General features: G+C 40.1%; 1 protein-coding gene across 1 annotated transcript; it reads left to right on the top strand.

Annotated features, from left to right (window-relative positions):
- The first annotated feature begins 1,387 nt into the window (after positions 1 to 1,387).
- Positions 1,388 to 17,956, top strand: sfrp1a (secreted frizzled-related protein 1a). Its single transcript, XM_015006548.2, has 3 exons — positions 1,388 to 2,071; positions 6,400 to 6,480; positions 16,786 to 17,956. The coding sequence occupies exons 1-3, from the start codon at positions 1,561 to 1,563 to the stop codon at positions 17,109 to 17,111; spliced, it is 918 nt and encodes a 305-aa protein (XP_014862034.1). The 5' UTR covers positions 1,388 to 1,560; the 3' UTR covers positions 17,112 to 17,956.
- Positions 17,957 to 19,954: the final 1,998 nt, after the last annotated feature.

Raw genomic sequence — 19,954 nt, 5'->3', positions numbered from 1 at the left:
TTTCTTCACAGTTTGCTTTTTCTGCAGGTCCTAGTGTATATACAACTTGTTAAATAGGTGCTGGGACTTTAATTTGTTCATTTCTAGTTACACCGACTTTAACGCGATAAATATTTCAACCCAATTAATAACTTTTTTTTTTCAATTTTTAAATACAAACAAAAGTCCTGAGCCATGCAGAACCTTTATGTCACAGTCTGGAAGTATGATTGGAACCCCTAGTTGGAAAAACCTTTGGTCGTGTCCTTAGACTTTATGTAAGAGCTGAAAAAATAAAACTGGTAAGAAGTGATGAGAAGTTTAAGGAACAGCTAAAGTGTTCCAAGGTGACCAGGTCACCTGTGGTTGGAAGCAAACACTAGACTGACCCCTGAACACATCATCCCCACCATGAGACAAGAAGGCAGCAGCATCATGGAGTGCTGGTGTTCCTCAGAGCTGATGATGGTCAGATAAACGGAACAAAACACACACAAAAAAAAAAAAAAAAATCACTGTAGACCCACAAAGAACTCTAATAAACTTAAGTGTTCAGAATAAAACCTGCCTAAACAAAATTGTAACAGAGGCAAACAAAATAAGTGGGACAGCCCAGCCTCCCTGTAATGAGATTTTTATTTGTCATATTAGACTCTCTTCAGACAACCCTTTAAATAAAGAGCTCCAGCTCTGTAAGAGTTAAATTATCACCAATTCTGATAAGAACCAAATAGACTCTGCATAGTGTTTATTTAACTCTACATAATTTGCTGTGTGGGATTAAAAGCAACAGATGAAAGAACTCCTTTATACCCACAGGAATCAGGTCCCTGCATTTGTGAGTTATGATTTCTTTCTCTTTTTTTTATTTCTAACATTTCTTACATTGTCTATGTATTTTTATGTCATTTAATATGTTTTGAAATTTCCCTGAATTGTCTGGTCAGACAGGGCTGAATTCATGTATTGGAGTGGTATAGTCAAAGTCCAATCCAGAGTCAAATCTAATTGCGAGTCTACAGTAGAACCTAAAACCTGCTGTTTGAGATGCTCTCCTTCCAGTCTGACTGAGGTCGAACAATCTTCGAGAACTGGGAATGGTTTCTAAACGTGCGAAGCCGGTGCATCCTGCAAAAGACTCGCAGCTGTAATTGCGACAAGAAGAGGGCTTTGAAATAAATGAGTAGTATGATTTGTAAAACCTTTAAAACCACGTATTAATTTTCTCCCTTTAAGCATCAACAGCACCGAAAATGGAAGCGCACGGCAGGACCTCAGTGGAGGGGGGTAAACAAGCTCCTGTGTTTTACTCTGGGGGTAATTAAAACCTTTGACTGACAGCAGAGAAGCAAAAGGCGCAGACGCGCTGTGATTGGTCGGGGGCAGCGCTTTACAATCCTCTCTTGTTTCCACCCTCAGCGCACGCTGGGGCTTCAGCTCGTCCAACTTTCTCTGAAGCCGGACCCAGACGCACAGAGTGGCAGAGCAAAGTTGAAGAGCCTTCCTCCGCACTCGCCTTCCGAGTCTCCTGATAAAGTGAACGCCGCGGGTAGGACTTGAAAACAAAACAACAACAAAAACATGAAGTCCGTTTCTGCTCTCTGGAGAACGATCGGGATGGTCGTGACGGTGGCGTTCATGTCGGCGTGCAGAGCATCGGAGTTTGAGTACGTGAGTTGGAAGATGGAGAGCGCGGGGCCCATCTACGGCAAGACCCCCCAGTGCGTGGGGATCCCGGAGGACCTGCGGCTCTGCCACGGCGTGGGCTACACCACGATGCTGCTGCCCAACCTGCTGGAGCACGAAACGATGGCGGAGGTGAAGCAGCAGGCCAGCAGCTGGGTGCCGCTGGTGCACAAGAGGTGCCACACGAGCACGCAGATCTTCCTCTGCTCGCTCTTCGCACCCGTGTGCCTGGATCGCCCCATCTACCCGTGTCGGAAGCTGTGCGAGGCGGTGCGGGACGGCTGCACCCCGATCATGGAGGCGTTCGGCTACCCGTGGCCGGAGATGCTCACCTGCGACAAGTTTCCCGAACATGACGTGTGCATTGCCATGACGCCCAACGTCACTGAGACCGTCGAGACTACAGGTAACGACACGTCCCGACACTCCCGATAGTAATAATAATTATAATAATTCATTAATTAAAAAGCAGATTATTACTAGTAGTTTTGATGTGGATGTAATATCATATTCTTCTTAAAAGTAATGGCGCATGATTCTTTTTTTTTTTTTTTTGCCTAAGTCGTTTTTTGACAAAAAGGTGACGACATGGAAGGTTAGTTCTTCACGTCGGTGATGGCTGGAGATGATAACTAAGTTGTACATATTCATAAATTAATCAATAAATTATTTATACGAGTTCCAAAAAATGGAAAAAAACATAACCAGTTAACAACTATTTCCGTCATTTCTTTTATTACAAGATAATAATAATAATAATAATAATAATAATAATAATAATAATAATAATTAAAAAAAACTATATATAGAGCTAACATAGACGTTTAATTTTAAGTTGAATTCTTCGCATATATTTTTAGTTAAAGGAGGTTCAGTATTATATGATATTTGCAAATTAATCAATACTTTTGATAAAAATAGATTTCTGCTGTCATGACGACAGATACAAACTATTTCAACTCCTACGAATTAAGAGAAGTTAGAGTTTTTCATCATTCACCTGCACATTCATCAACATCATCCCTCAGTAGGTCTGAAAGGAAGTACAACAGAGCATTACTTTAATATCTGCTGCTGTGGAAACATAAATAATGAGAAAACAATAAAAAAGAGGCAATTTTTCTTTTGGATCTTCAGTCCGAAATGTTAATACTGTTTGGATGAGGTATTGGGTTTTACAAACTTCCGCTCTAAATCAGTCAATAAAACTGTTGTCTAGAAAGTTGATTTAAAGTTGTACAAGTAAATACCTCTCTGTTAATTCTGTTATTAATGCTGCATGAATCTTTGATCATTTGTCAAGGAATCAGTGAGTTTTCCATTGTAAATTCTACAATTTTACTGCAGTCTGGATGAAGACTGAATTTCACTCACAGAAACAAAGGCTGCAAGTTAGTTCATACTTCAGACATCAACTAGAAACCTCCAGCTAACGTCACTTCTACAGAAACACATTGAAAAACAACAATAATGAGGAGAAACAGCTAAAATGTGCTATCACAATACTATGATGCTTAGATCCATCCTCTATAATGCTTTTTAGATGTTTAAATTTAATAAGCAGTTTTTATGTTTGTAAAATAATCAGGAATTTTTTTAATGTCCCAAATTCTTTATGTTGTAGCAGAAATACAGCAGAACCGTGTATATTCACTCAGAGGCGCCTTAAAAATGGGAATATACTGACATATGTCTGGCTTTATTTTCATGTTCTGTATAATAAAACAATGTAGGATTTTGCTCTCCAAAAAAAAAAAAAATAAATAAATAAATTAGGTACCAAACTTAAGCTTCTTACCTGATATAGAAAACAAATCCCAGGGACTTTTGCTGTTGTGCAAAAGTCAACACCCTTCTAACCCTCGTAACACTCTTAAATGGGCTTGGGAATGTTGTTTTAGGGGTAACGGTGTATTTGCACATGCAAATCCCACACAAAGAAACCAAATAGAACCTTTTGGAAGAGAAAACTGAGCTGTGAAAAGCCAAATCTGCTCCCATTTAACCTCCTCCATCCCCCCCTTCGCCCAAAGAACTGCTAAAACTAAAGGTGAATAGTTTATTTTCCTTATAATCGGCTACCTAAGCACTCCCTTTAGTGTGAATGCAAGCTGCCTGCTGTTGACTTTGAATGATCACGAAATATTGGAGGGGGTGGGGGAGGTGGGGGAGGAACTCCAGATGGTAGCGATTATTTTAAGGTGTTTGCCGAGTTTTGGAGGACAATGCTGGGAGGTAGTCCAGCTGCAACGAAAAAGCCAGTACCTGCATACATTAATGCTCGTTGTCTGACAAACACATTAAATCTGATGAGGGATGAAAAGCTGAAAGACAGTCGGGTGGGAATAATGCGAGCCGCAATCTAGGCTGCAGGCGGATTCCAGCGGCGCTGCCGAGGACGCATTCCACCGTCACTTCATGCACCCTGTCAGAATCAGATGGGTTAGCTCAGGTTGTCCAGGACAAAACTATATGTTGTAAAACAAAACAAACAAACAAACAAAAAACCCACAAACAAACAAAACACAGTTTCTTAAAGGATCAAGCTTGGACCGGTTCTAAATACTTGAGGTTTGGGAGGTGGGTTGCTGTGCCAGCAGCGTCGGCGCTGGGCATTTTAACGAAGTGCACAGAGGAGGGAGTGGAGAAAGCACAACCAACTCATTCACTTTAAGCACTACACTGTGTGACCTTCCATCATCACATCATCAACTTACTTTTACTGCCACCTGGAGGTGTAAATGAAGTTTTCAGAGACGTTTTTTATTATTTTATTTTACTGAACACATTAGGCTTAAATACATAACTTAGACAGAGCTCAGGGCAGTATAATATTTCTGTGTGCGTGTGTGTGTGTGTGTGTGTGTGTGCATGTGCATGTGTGTGTGTGTTAACATTTAACAGTTTTTTGGGGTGGGTGGAGTACCTACTCCTAGAGTGGCATAGAGGGACTTAGAGGGATTTTTGGTAAAAGTTTGCATTTGCAGGTTGAGGTTGGGGACCACACAAGCTCTTCCCTCCCCAGACACCACCTGCTGTCACTTGTCAACTTGAAGAATAAAGTAAGGCAGTGATTTCACTCAAGCTTCTTAAAGGGGCAGTATTATTATTATTATTATTATTATTATTATTATTATTATTATTATTATTAGCTTTACATCATGTTGTATTGTTATTCCCCCATTAAAAGCATACCTGGAGTGTTGCCTTGATTCTTTCGTCCTTGTTTGAGAAATCCTTGAGTCTCCCATGGCAACCGTTGAGCTGTGACAAACACTTGGTGAGGCCGAGCGCCACCGTTTCAGAGCAGCCCTCCCCTGCGACTTCCCCAGTCAATTCCTTCAGACTAGCCAGCAGCAATTAGCAAACACCTGGTTGAACTGAATATCTGCTGAGCTCATTATATGAGCTGCTTCTCAGTGCATTGCTGGTAGAAACACTGGTGACGGGTTAAGAGAGGAGCCATATTGTGACAACTTTCTGAAGGCAGGATTTCAGAAAGATGAAGAGTTTCTTCAAGCTCAGAGGTCCAATTTCAAGGTGTTAAATTATGAAGTCACGCTTCTTTTAAGTCATATTTCATATAACATTTTTATAACAACTGAAGGTAACAGTTATTTGATTGACCTATATAAATGCATAATACTGCCCCTTTAAAGCTAATCAACTAAATTTTTTTGTGTGTTTTCTGTTATCAGTAATGGTTCAGAAAGGGCCAGTATCTAATGCTGAGGCGGATAAAGACAACAGATGCAGACTGATCTTCTTGGCTGTACTGAATGTTAGCAGAGGTTTCCATGCAGTAGTCTGGTGTTAATGGATTTAAAGAGTACAGACAAACAAAACATCCAGTGACTCTGAAAACAGAGTTTACTTTGCACCAAACACTTTGCGCCTTGGGTGTCACTTTCACAAGCCTACGTTAAACATGTGTAACTGACATCTGGCAGCTAAAAGAGGCTATTAGTTTCCACCTTACCTGCCCCTATCTTTTGATTGATCTGAGTCAACACTGAGACACTAGTATCTGTTAAAGGTCAGTGCTGCAGGATTCCACAAACAGGGGGGAAAAAAAAAAGAAAAAGGTCCAACTTCGGAAAAGTAGGCTCAGCTGTTTGGCATAAAGCTTTCGTTTGCAGTATTATAAAAATTAAACTGTGGTAGTAAAGTATTTGCAGATATGCCTCCAGACAGAACTTTTTGGCTAAACCTATGTTGGCTTTCCTTGTTGTTCTCCATGAGCTAGCATTTCTTGGAACGTCCGACCATTCCAGTAAGCTGTAACTGAATATCAATACTATTTCTTCTTTTTTTATGCATTTCTCAGATCTTTGTAGTTGTTTTCCACATAGAACAATGTTACCGTTGAGCAGGCTCATTGTGAAAGCTGCGTACAAAGTGAAGAGGAGAGTGTTTACTGCCGCACTTAGTTACAGCTGGCTATAAAAACGGAGTACATTCTTCTCTGAGGTCAGGTCGCCAGGACATGTGAAGCTAAAGAAAAAAGTTGAGTGACATCAAGAACAAGACGAGATGTTTGCAGAGAGAGAGAGAGAGAGAGAGAGAGAGAGAGAGAGAGAGAGAGAGACGTGGAAGTCAGGAATCCAAAAAGCACAGAAGTTTTAGTTCTTTCAGATGGGTTATGCTAATTTGTGACTAATCAATTTCTGACATGTCACCAGCTTTATTCATTATATTTCCATTTATTTTTATTTTTTTTGTTTTTCTTCCCAGGCTCTTCTGCCATCTGTCCTCCATGTGACAATGAAATGAAAACAGACACCATGTTGGAGCACATGTGTGCCAGCGAGTTTGGTAAGCGTCCCGCAGACATTCACTAAAGACGTCCTTCTCCACCTTGGCAAGGATTAACTGGTTCAGTTGGTTTTATTTAGATTATTTCTCTGATCAGGGGAAATTGCGCAAATATTCCAAGTGAAGCTTTCAACGCATATGGATGCAGACGTGTGTTCAGGCCTTGGTGGAGGACGAGGTCATTTGACTAATGAATTGGGGTCGTTGGAGTCTTTATGTGGCAGTAGTAAAGCTGGATGTTTGCTCTGCCGTCTGGGCCGGTTCGTGTTACAGGTGAACTTTTCCATATGGTGGACAGTCAGCTGTGACAAACTGTACAGAATGTTAAAAATGACGAGAAGTAATCTCCTGAAAACACTGAATTCAGTAGTTATTTCCAAATGTTTTGACATTTTTCTTACTGTGGTGTGTTTTACGAGTCCTAATTACAAAAGGACTTTGTTAGCCAATAAAAAGCTAATGAGTAAGATGGAAAAACATGTACCAGGGCGACACTTTTTTACTAGAAATTTACGCAAAAGTTCATAAAATTCCTGAACAGGATCCTTATCGACCTGGTGATTTTGCCCTTTCTGTTGGGTTCTTTTTTTTCTCTCTCTTCTTAAAATTTTCTGTCTTAAAACATTTTAAGAATTTTTTTCTTAAGATGTTTGTCTTGTAAAAGTTTGTTGAAACATTGGTTGCTAATTCTTAGACTGTGCTTGGAAAGAATTACTTTTATTCATCCACGATATTTAAGCGGCATATTTAATCCGGTGATGCTATTTTCCAACTTAGCCAAAATGTTTGGGTAACTTGATTGGTCAAGTAAAACAAAGAAAGGAACACAAATGCAAAATTTCAAAAGTAACATCTTAACATTGTTACTTGCAGTATATTTCTGTATTAAACCTGCATTATGTAAATTTTATAAAAAAATATACATATATATATTTTACATATTTGTTGAAACAGTCACTATGTTGCGACATCATAATATGAGACATATAATCTGAGAAAAAAAATCAAGCTCCTCTGCCGTCTGCCAGTGCTAACTGAGCAGAACCATGCTCACTAGCCCCCCTTTGTCCTCTGCTACGCTGCAGCTAGCTTAGCCTGTTGTGAACTATTTAGCAGTTAGCAATGCCACCAACAACAAATGAAAACTATGACGACTGCTACTTTAAAGGGATAATCCAGATATTTTTGAAGAGAAGTTCAGTGAATTCATCATCAGTAATAGCTCTTTTACACAAAGTAAACAAGTGTCATACTGCAGTAAGATTTTACAAAAGTGAAGAAATCCTAAGCAGAGGAAAGTTTACAGGAAGTCAAACCGATCCCCTCTTAGCTGATCAAAGTGATTCAGCCACTCGGACTGAAAATATACATATCGTTCCAATACTCTGCAGCGAAGCCCGGAATTATTTGTTCCCATGACAGATGGCGATTTGAAGCGCCCTTTTGATTGGAAGTAATATTAATGTTTTGAAGTTGAGCAACCAGACAAGATGTTCCAACCTCCAAGACAAAAGATTTATAACAAAAGACAAATGGCCAAAAATACCAGATGAATCAACCAAAGAACTGTCTAGAAATTTCTAAGAATGGTTTAGTTTCTGTAATGTCATCGAAGGCCTTCCCATTAATCTTTAAAAACAGCATAAAGAGTTTTTGACCTGCAATTTGTTTTGATAAAGCGTAATGGAATGTTTTTTTTTCTTCTATTATACATCCTCTATATTTTCTTCTGGAAAATATGTACACTATCAGAAAAAATTGTATTCATCAAAAATTATAGAATATCTCAATCTATCAGCAGAATAAATAATATGTATTTAAGCAGACATTTAATCCATGTATTTTCAAAAAAGAAAAAGGTCTCTCGAGGTCTCGAGCAGCTTTGTTTTGCTATCTAACCTCTGTTTGTTGAGTCTGCCTCCTGTCAGTCTGTCCTAACGCTTGCACAGGATTTTTGCATCTTTTGCATCTTGTCAGTTTCGTAGTTGTCCGGGTTCTGTTGTTTGGTAATTCTCCCTACACGCACATCCATCTGATGAGGTCGTCTGATCCAGGCTGGGCCAGTGTTTGTTTGCATAGTAATGGGGAGATTGTTCTGCTGAGGAACGTGCATCCTAACGTTGGTCTTTTGTGAAAGCGTAGATGACTGATACCAGACAGTGAAGTGTCATGTCCCATGGATCCAGTTTGAATTGTGTTTAAATGGCTAACTTCAGATAAAATAAGGACTCCACCTGAGCAGCTGTGAGTCTGTCACCTCTCAACTGACTTCTTCCGTTTTCTACAAAAACTGAACTTTTCACCAAACCTTATCTGAAAAACATCAAACCTTTTGCTGTTAAACTTCTATTCATACTTAATTGTAGTTTCAACATTTCGAGGGTTTATTCAAAACCACCTACATACGCTATTGGTCACTTTGTAGTTAGTAAAAAAGGGACAGAAAAATCTGCCCATTGTTACTGAGGGAGGTTTGTGAGATGTCTAGCAGAGTGTTTTCGGTCCGACTCGAATGGAAAATGTCCAATAAACAACAAACCCAAAAAGCAAGCGAGGAAAGAACATAGTTGGCTGCAGTGGGTATTTATAGCCCACTGCAGCCACTCAGCTGCAGTGGGTTTCAGCGACTGGTAACCCAGTCGCTGAAACCCACTGGTAATCCAATGGGTTTCAGGAAGTTCAGCAGAAATATTTAAAATGTTACACCTTGCATGTACCTGCACATTGAAATGCTTATGTCAAACCAAACAAATCCAAAGAAAAAGTCAAAGTACAAACAAACTACAGCTGCAGAGTTCACCGTTGCTGCCTGTGGTGAACCGAAAACACCCACTGGGACTGCATCTCGAGGGGACGCCAACGATACATGCGAGCGGCGTACATGAGACACACAAGCGTCTGGTGTTTTACTTGCTAGTGGAGCCTGGAGCCGTGGCATCCTGAGACCCTGGTGCCATGCCGAGCGAGCGGCCCGCCCGGACGCACATTGGAACCAGACTTTCCAGCGGTTCTCCAGAGGAGTTTAAGGTTACGTTTGTTTTAACGAACTGCCTCGGTGTTTATGTTGCGGTGATGGGACTCGCCTTTTTTTTCTTTCTTTTTTCTGTGTGTCCTCATTTGCCAGGAGAGCGGGGTGAGTGGTGGAGAGGTTGGTGGGGGAGGGAGAGGGGCATTTTTGGCTCGTTTCATGTCGGTTGAAGACAAATGTTGTTTTGCTTGCTTGCAATAAGTCCCCTAACCAGCTGACAAGTGAGGATACACAGGCAAATTCACTGTCAGACTGAAGATGATACACCGCTTTAAGTGAACGTGTGGGCAACAGGGGGAGGAGGGGTCATCATTTCTGCAAAGCATCAGATTTTTGCCTTAAGCTCAATTTAACTTCATTAAGACCAAAAAAAGAGAGAGACACGAGAAGAATATACATAAAAAATGTTTTTGTATATTTCTTTTTCTTCCAAAAGAGTTAAGTTTCAGTCCAAAGAGAAAACTGCAGCTATAAATACACCGCGGGATACCTGAGGCCAAACATGGGTTAGTGTCTTGTCTTTGAATAGAAAAGAAAACACAGTGGTGGAAAAAGCCTGGCTCTAATCATGAAACACTTTATCCCCCCCAACAAAAGATAAGGCCATCATCCGGATTCCATTCTGCTGGTTTCAACTTGACTCTACAGTGTTCAGTGGGTAAAAAGTGTGTTTTTAGGATCCAGGGGGTTTTCTGCATCCCGGTTACGGATGTGTTTGCCTGATCTTTGTAGTCGAGGGGGAAAACGCAAAAGCAGATATGATAGATGGACAGGATGTTGCTCCTCGTCCCCGTTGGACGGCCGGGAAAACGGCAGGGAGGGTCGAGAAACGAATCAGCAACTCGCACCAGAGTCTCTAGTAAGCGGCACGGACCAATCGTGTGTAAAATATTCACGACCTGGCAGCGAGGGAGTATGTTTTTTTTCTTTTTTTTTGGCTCTCTTTAAACCTTATTTACTGGAAGTCGGGAAAGATGTGTTCTTCTTAGCTGAGGTAAATGTCAAGTAGGATGCTGCTGTTCTCTTCACACTTCCAAGAAATTGCGCAATTGTCTTTTCCCAGCAGAGTGACACAGATCTAAAGCAAAGAGTCAATTAGTCTGGTGAATTTTATTTTTTTTTTTACTTACTTTAGGGCTGCAGTTCTTGTTGAGTTGATGAAGAGGTTACAGGTTTTGGAAGTTATTGTTTTGCAGATAGGCAATCACTGAGTTTTCTGACATCTCTTTATAATTTCTCTCTGAACAGACGCATGTGTTTTGTTGAACGGCCAATAAAACAAACAAAAAGAAGTTCATATCGTAACAGACAGGTGATCAATATTAATAGAATATATGTCAGATAGAATTTCTTTAATTCCAGTAATTTCCTGAAGCAAACAACTTCAGAATGGCTAGTGCCTTAAATTGCTCGGCTGAGCATGTCAAGACAAAATGAAGCTGGAAACTCTACAAGCTTCAACTTCTAAATTGAACCTTTGCTAAAATGTAGCTCTTGTTTTTACATCTGTAGACATTGGGAATGCAGCAGAGAGAAAGGGCTTGTTGAAATCTAGTGAGAGCCTAACCTACTTTACAAGCTGAACTTGTAGCCTTGCAACATGTGAACTCGTCTTTCACTGCAAACAGTGATTTGGGCAAACATGTCTGGAGGCTAGCAGGTCTTGATTTAGAGTTATCAGGGTCAACAATCCATCAGTTTTTACTCCTGCTGCTCTGTCTACAGTTTCCTTTTGAATATATGGTGCCATGAAAAAGTAGCCTACTTGACCTCTTGATTTTTTTTTTTTTTTTTTTTTAGCAATTTGGATGTGAACATGCCTGTGTAAAATGGATCTTTGTCCTGCTACAAAACCCAAGCACAGCTGAGCTTAAGGTTCTACCAATTACACTCAGTCATCCAAGTCCTGAAGCAGTAAAACCTAATGCATTATGGTCCACTCTACTCTCTGTGACTGGACAGCATGAATGAAATAAATCTGGTAGTTGCTCCGGCCTCCAGAGGTTAGAGGTCTCTCCAGAGGTCTGGATGCAGCCCAGATTTTTGTGACAGCTTGGACAGTGTATGTCAGTTGGACATCACGGTTTTACACAGAGATCCAGCCTTTTGTTTACATAAAACCAGTGACTGGGGTTTATCAGACCAGCAGCTTTGGAAACCAGGTCTCAGAGTGAAACTTTTCTGGAACATCCCACTGTGGAGGCGTGAAGCACTCCGCAGGTTTGGAATCGGACATGCACAGGACGCACAGATATAGGGTTTACTTTACGCATCGGCAGGTAACAACAAACACAGCGACGCTTAGCGATGTGCTGCGTTGTGCTACTTAACCTGTTCACGTTAGAACAATTTCTGATAAGAAAAAATATATGTGTTATCTGAGCAAAGAGACATGTTATTGTTTACGATGCGATGAAAACTGGCGGGGTGGAGGCTAAGGGTCAAAGGTGCATGTGCGTTCATACACATGCTAAAATCACAGTGCCATGTAGCGGCTTGGCATGACAACTACGGCTGACTCCAGGTGTGTTAGTGTTGCTGTCTAGACGTGGATCATTTAGTAAGTGGGTCTATTATGTTATTTGAGAAGCTGAACTAAACATATGTCATTAGTCAATTCATGATTTAATAAGGCCATATTCCCATCATGGCTTTGTTAGGGTCGGTCTTTTCCAGTAGCTCCTCTGCTGACGTGATTCTTTTTCAGATTCCTCCAGTTGTGTTACTTCAGTGGTTACATTTTGATTTGGTTTTGAATCCACTGAGCTTGGAATAATGTGACCGAAGTTCAGCTAGCATAGTGCCAATGTAGATTATGCTAGCTGGCGACCCCCCACATTGTCTTCATCGAAATGTCAGCTTTGGCTGGATTTTTGGGAACCAGCCCCTTGTCCTACGCTTTGCTTCGTCCAGAAGGTCTGGACTCTTGGCTGTTGAAAAATGTTTGCCGAGGCATGGACTCTATTGAAGTTAGCAATTGTTACCCAGTTCCTATTATTTGACTGGAAATAGCTTGAGCAGAAAACAACCATCCTCTACTGCGAAGAGAGATTGCTGTTAATGTTCATTCAATATTTGGAAGCAACCCCTTCTTCTGTTCGCTGATTGGCCAATGGATTCCTTTCTATTGGAGGAATCTAAGTCAATGAGAGGAAGCTCAGACTGTGAAACGAGATTTTAGCAAGGCAATGGCCAGGCTAGGGAACAGATGAACTATCACTGTTCTTGACAGCACTTGTTTTTGACAGTTTTCAGGTCGAGTTGCATTTCTGATCCTGGGTCTTTCGTAGTTTCTGATGCAGACGACACAGAGCAGCCACTTCATGCTGCCTGCTTCGTGGTTCCATCGGATTTTGTAGTTTTGTTCTTTGGCATCTGGTTTGGATCTTGTCTATTTATTCATTTGCTACTGAGTAGCTAGTTAAAGATACTGAGTAGCTTTAACTACTGAGTAATTAAGGCTACCCATAGATGGCCGTATTTAACTACCCGATGGTTAAAGCTGAGTGGCTTTAACTACAGAGTAGTTAAAGCCACTCAGCTTTAACTCAGCAATTTTCCTCCAAAATGGACCCGTGGTGGATTTTGTGCCACTGACACTGGGCTTTTGGAGGAATAGCAGAGTCCGTTTCAAAGAAATGACCAGATGTCACTGTTCCTATGTGATCCTGCTGAAAAGATCAGGTCCCTCTGACAACACCAAGGGCAAAGAAAGTTCAAACTTCAGGAGATTATAGGTGCTGGAAGACTTATCTAGATGAACGTCTTGCAGGTATTGGCCAGGATGTCTCCATCGTGGCTCACTAATTATGAATGCTGTCCAGTTTGATTCCATAGAACACTAAGCCCTTTCACGGCGAGGGGGATAAATCTTTTAATCCCTTACATGCGCACCGTTAATACAGTGGACGGAAAGAGAAGCACTTTATTACTTTAATTAGCGATGGAAGACACAAGTGGAAAAGGAGATTTCAGGAAGTCAAAAGGGATGTAGTGTTTTAAAACTGGGGAAAAATAAAAAGACCTGTTTAATTTTTAACTGCTTCAGTTCTTTGCTGGAGGCAGACAATTATTCTTACTTATCTGTTTTATTTGCACTGTACGTCAAAGTCAGATGTTTTTGTTTTTTTCCAGCCGTAGCACTGTGACTTGGTCTTGTGTCCTCAGGGTGTGTGTGGGGTTTACTGTGCACCTGGAAAGTATTCACAGCTCTTCACTTTTTCCACATTTTGTTATGCTGCAGCATGATTCCATATTGTATGAAATGAATCTCTTTCCACAAAACCTTTTTTTTCTACACAGCAATACCTTGTTATGAAAATATGGAAAAAAAATGTTGAGTGTTTAGCAAATTTATTAAAAACATAAAACCAAGATATCACAGTTATGTGAGCCTTCCCAGCTGTTGTTTAATACCTTGTCGGTCCACCTGTGGCAGCAGTTCCAGCATCAGGTCTTTTTGAACATGAAGCCTCCAGCTCAGCTCACCGACCTTTAGGCAGTTTGCTCCGTTCTTCTCTGCAGTTTTTTTCCACCTCCATCAGGTTGGATGGGATTGATCAGATCTCTCCAGAGATGTTCAGTCAGATCCCAGTGCAGAGTCTCGGTCTCTCCAGGACTCACACGGTGGTTCTGGAGCCTTTGAGATCTGGGCCATGTGCTTTGGGTCGTTGTCCTGCTGGAAAATGAACCAACACCCAGACTGAGGTGAAGATGCTCTGCAGCATGTTTTCATCAGGATCTTTGTACATTTCTACATTCACATCTTCCTCTATCCTGACTGATCTGTCAGTTCCTCCTGCTGCAAAGATTCCTCTTAACGTGACGCCTGGTGTTTTTTTTTAATTTATTTTCTCTGCAAAGACGTCAGCCAATTAATTGCAGGCCCTGGTCAAGTGCCGTTCAGATGCCACAGACACAGCAGGCTTTGGAAACCTGTCATCACCAAGGCACAAGCATTGCTGATGTTTGAGTAAAGGATTTACTCAAAGAATGTTTCTCTCTCACGTTTCAGTGTCAAAAAGCTTCAGAGTCCGTCTTTGTAGATTTCACAGTGAACTTGGATTCAGGTTTTTCTACCATTCATTTTCTGTCCTTTTTCATTTGTTCCCCTGATATTTCTTCCCACTAGCCGCCATTTTGATTGCAGTAATGAAGTGTGAGATTTTCAGATGGGTTGTTATCTAGCAACTCATTTACTGAGGCTACAGGATAAAGGGGAGATGGAAGAGTAAAGTTGATTTAAACGTTTTATAGTCGTATCTCTTTGGTTGAGGAGATCAGCAGAAAATGTGTTTTTAATGATAACAGTCAAATTGTCATAGAGTGTGTGCAGAGTGTGTCCTCGGTTGTGTGTTTCCTCTTTAGCGCGTTGAGTCAAACCAAAGTTTTGAAGTGTATCACAGTGTTTTTGCACCTCTGTTTTGGGGGTTAACTTGGATGTTGAACATCTAAACAGTCATGATCAATACAACTCACAGACAGAATCACTGAACTCATTTATTACACATCTGTTTTTTCTGCACTGCCCTGATATACTGTGTTAAAAATAGTGTGTCATTTTGTGTTCAGGTCAGTACACACGCTCATTATGTAAAAATTTTTTTTAAAGTTGTCCTCCTCAGCTGCATGTCCCTTGGATCCATACTATTTCTATTTCTGATAACTACACAGTGTTTTTTGTTGTAATTTTGTATAGTTTATCATTACAGTTATTTTTTAAACTTGTTTTTTATGTATTTTCAACACATTTGGAAGTTTTGTGTCTCACTGCTCCCATATAGCCATGCTTTTGTTAACAGCATAAGATGGATATTATGCTCAGTAATAAAATCATAATTAAGACAGATTTTTCTGATAAGGATCTGATTTTCAGTAAACGTAGTTAATTCACCTGGTGGTAGAAATCATTTTTCGGTTTGCTTTAGATGGAATAAATGTGAGGTTTGATTTCAGACCCACTTGATTTTTCTCAGCTGTGGTTTTTCTCTCACAGGGATTCTGCTGTATTTTCTACTGTATCTGGGTTACAACAGATGCAGAACTGATGCCTGGTTCCTTTCCACATCAATATATCAGACATCCAGTTAGGATGTGAGGATATAGTATTTGTTGTTTAATACTTGGTCAGGATGTTCGTGTCTTTCTTCGTCACTCATTCATTTTCTTCCAGTGAAGTTTAGAAAGGGTGAGCCAGGAGATGGAGCACCAGTGGCTCAGTTACCAGGTGGTTTCCTAGGAGACAGCGTCTTATCTGGTTGTTGTGGAACAGCATGCTCCTGGTGTAAAGTTGGTATCAGCCGTGGTGTTGATGTGGGAATCTTTGTTTGGCTCATCTGTCTACGTCGGTGTTTAATGTGTTCTGCTGGTTCATGGATTCCCGTTTCTGATTCACAGAGAAAAAGGTGGTTGATGTGATTCATTCTGGTCCAGATTTATTGAGACAGAAGCCGTCTGGTTTGAAGATGGAAGATTCTGTGACTGTCGCCAGAGTTTACTGATGCACTAAGTGTGTCTCTCATCTTCACGTTGAATTGTTGGGAACGGTCCACTGATAAAGACTTTGGTTTTAAGATTTCTGATTATGTTCACCAGACGACTGAGATTGTACGAATTTTGAAATTTTGTTTAGCACCATCATTCCCTTCAGAATGGATTATAAGATTCAAAATTTTTGCATAATTATTACAAATTTTTAGTACTTTATATGCTATATTAAACACCATGTAATTCAGTGTGTAAACTAAATATTTAGCTTGCTAACAAAATTTAGTTTGGAGTAAAAACATTTTTAGCAATCTTAACATTTAGTTTGGAGCTAAATATTTAGTTGGCAAACTAGATATTTAGTTAGAAAGTGTGACATTGTGAAAATCTGACCTTGAGAAATGAACCTCAGATTTTTCTGTGACAGGCTAAATAACCCAAATTGTTGTTTAGTTTTGACTGTTTAAGTTTTAACTTTACAGACATCACCCTATATGAACGACCATGCAAAAAAAATCTATCTATCTATAGATATATATATATATATATTTAGATATCTATATATATATATATATATATATATATATATAGAGAGAGAGAGAGAGAGAGAGAGAGAGAGATAGATATATATGATTTCAGCAGGAAATTTCAGAATTTTCTCTATTTTCCTGCGTATTAAACACTAACATGATGCCTTATGCGGTAGGGATATGCTTAGACAATATATTTTTCCCCCTCACATTTGAATTTAAAGTAATCTATGTTTTTGTCTCGATGTGTCTCCACCACAGCTATTAAGGCCAAGATAAAGGAGGTGAAACGAGAAAACACGGACCGCAAGGTGATCCTGCAAAAAAAAAAGAAGTTGATAAAACAAGGGAACCTGAAGAAGAAAGACCTAAAAAAGCTGGTGTTGTTCTTGAAGAACGGCGCGGACTGCCCCTGCCAACAGCTGGACAACATAGCGAACCAGTATCTAATCATGTTCCGGAAGGTGGATAAGCAGTACCTCCTCACAGGCATCCACAAGTGGGACAAGTCCAACATGGAGTTCAAAAAGGCCATGAAGACACTGAAAACCCACCGATGTCCTGAATTCACCAACGTCTTTAAATAGTACATCCGCAGCCCCCGAATCCGGTTGAATTGCATTCTACATTCGAACTGGCAAAAGCAACACCAAACTTTGCTTTCTGTTGTCCTGTTTATATTCCTACATATCTCTGTATTTTTCACACTTATTCTTCAGAATGTCCACAGTTCGGTTTAGGATAAACTTGGTGAATGACAACAAAAGATGAGTTTCCTGTGTGCCCTTCAGGTCAAGGGGAAAGACTGTCGAGTCGGAGGTTGGGTTGGTTTTTCTGACCAAACGCTTGTATTTCTAAGAGTTAGATTAATTCTGCTTACAAGTTTTCTTTGGTAAATATAAAGTTATGTCAATTGTATTTTGATGCATTTACCTGAAAGTAGCAATCATTATATAATTGTTGCTATGGATAGGCCTTGCTAGCATGTTCCTGCTTCAATATGCTAACGCCGGCTAGCGAATGAAAATAGGCAAGAAAAACTATTCTTGAGTCTAGAGAACTTAATGACTTAACCTTTATGTGTGCTTGAGCTTCGACAGTGACAAAAAGTATGAAATATTACTTCTGTATGATAAATACGTGTCAAGCTGAGTGATACACAGTTAGCATTAAGGAAATGCTTTTTGTTGGATTTTATGATGCACATTGCAAAGTCTTTAGTATTGGTTCATTTGTTTTTCTGTGTGTTTAAAATGCTAAATCTGGCACAGTGTATCTAAACTTGGTGTTTACGTCTGTTCTGCTTTGACATTTCTAGTCCATTTTAGCACAATTTCTTTTTTCATATTTGAATGTCAGTATTGCTTATTACATATACTGTACATATAAATTTGACATAAAATATGAAAAAATAAAACAGTGTCACAAAGTATTAATTTACTGTATAATGCTGACTTGTTCTGTGGTCATGTGAAAATGTTTGCACTGTTTCAATTTTTCACATGTGGTCGTAGAAAACATAAGCTAACATGTGTTCAGTGGAAAACTGGAGGTTTCTTCTTTTTTAAAGATGTTGTTTTAGGCTCTAGTGGATTTTATTGAGCAGGGAACAGACAGGAAATCAGGAGAGAGAGAAGGGCTAGATATCCAGCAGATGACCAGAGGCAAGGAATCAAATCCAGGAGAACTGCATGAAGGACTACAGCCTCTGCACATGGTGCGAACGCTCTACCAGCAGAGCCACCCAACGCTCCAGAGCCGGCGCTTTCTAAGCAAACTCTCAAAACCCTCAAAATGGTTTTGGCCACAGTACCAAAACGATGAATTTAGAAACAAAGTGTTAGTTTACATTTTGTCCATCGCTGATGTCAGTTGCACACACATATCTTGTTAGTGAACATTTTGCTTTGAACATTTTCAAGATGTAAAAAGCATTAGCTTTTCTAGCTTGACTAATAAGTACAATGTGAGCAGAACTCATTGTTTTCCCAATTTGTCACTTGGAACAGCACCAACTGAAAACTGATACTTTCAGTGTAAATACAACAAAACACAAATCCAAGGTGTTCAGTTTGGATGAAGGATGTGGAACGGCCCTAACACATTTCAAAGTGATGGTTCAAACACATTTTCCATGAGTACAGTGAATTCTTTTCCCCCTAATCAAATGCAGAGGATTAATAGTACTTGCTAACATCTGAGGTGTCATCCAGGATGTATTACTGTTCAATATTATCTCTGCTGCTTGGACTTTGAGCTGTTAGCATGTTATGACAGAAATGAGTCGGTCACACAACAGCAGTCTTTAACTTTTTATCTGACATGTACCTGCACAGATGTTAGGCATACCCAAAGTTCTGACTGCATCGGATTTACCATCGCAGTTTTACGGTTTTATTTCTTTTCTTAAATCCCCACAGATAAAGGCAATATTGACTTCTAAATGATTAGCAATATAATAAATATGAGGTTCTCTTTTTGAAGCAGCAACTTAAAAACCTCATAAGATAAAATAATCAATGTGTTGAACCTCTAGCCCAGTGACAACTGACTACAGGAGGCTACTGTGAAAACTACTAATCCCACGGTGCACTGCTTTAACTTACTTTCAGTTTCAACAGGAAGAGAAGGAGTTTTGCTGCATCAAAACCAAAAATCTGGTTACAAAACTGAGCAGCAGAAGGAAGTACGGTAGTCGTGTATTTCCCTTGTTGCTCAGGAGGGAAACATCAGAGAGGCCAGCATGCAGCCTTTCCTCCTGCTGGCAGAGAGAAGGTCCTCTTCATGTCCCAGGAGCTCTGGATCCAAAATATACAGGTGACTGTACCGCATTTGCCCCAACTGAAGAAATACACCTTCATTCTGGTTTTATTGTGAATTCTGCAGAAGGAACCTTGTAATTACAGGTTTCCCAAGACTGCCATCAACAAACTGACTCCAGCCGCTTGCCAAATGGCTAAGCTCACCTCATCCATCAGAACAGAGTTCACAGTAGATTGTGTTCTGGGCAGAGATAACAGCACAGTCTGGACAACAAATCCCAATTGTTAATATTTAAAGTGCTGTGTAAATAGTATTCAACAGCTATAACAATAAAACCTGTTTAAGTTAGAAAAATAAAACAATGTTTACCTGGCTTAAGCTGCTATAAGCAGTATCATCATGTCTGGTGGAGAGACCAGACTCAGAACTACAGGAAGGTCCAAACGGGTCAGACGCTTTTACATTACTGCCCTTCCTCTGAAGGTTTTCTCAACTTTTCAGCGCCACCTTTATGTTTTGTAGTTTCCTATCACTGCTCCATCTTCCCGGGTAACCTGAACTTATTTTGAGCAAACTTTTAATAAGTCAGGGAGTGTTCCATGGAGGAATGAGATGATGACGGCTGGCTAAAAGCAAAGCAAACAGCTGCTTAGGCCCCCAAAACCTT

This window comes from Poecilia mexicana, unplaced genomic scaffold, assembly GCF_051168715.1.
Source record: "Poecilia mexicana isolate PSO_F unplaced genomic scaffold, ASM5116871v1 scaffold_9, whole genome shotgun sequence".
Classification (NCBI taxonomy): Eukaryota; Metazoa; Chordata; class Actinopteri; order Cyprinodontiformes; family Poeciliidae; genus Poecilia; species Poecilia mexicana.
Note: the sequence above shows the minus strand (reverse complement) of the source record. Positions and strands in the feature narration are given on the sequence as shown.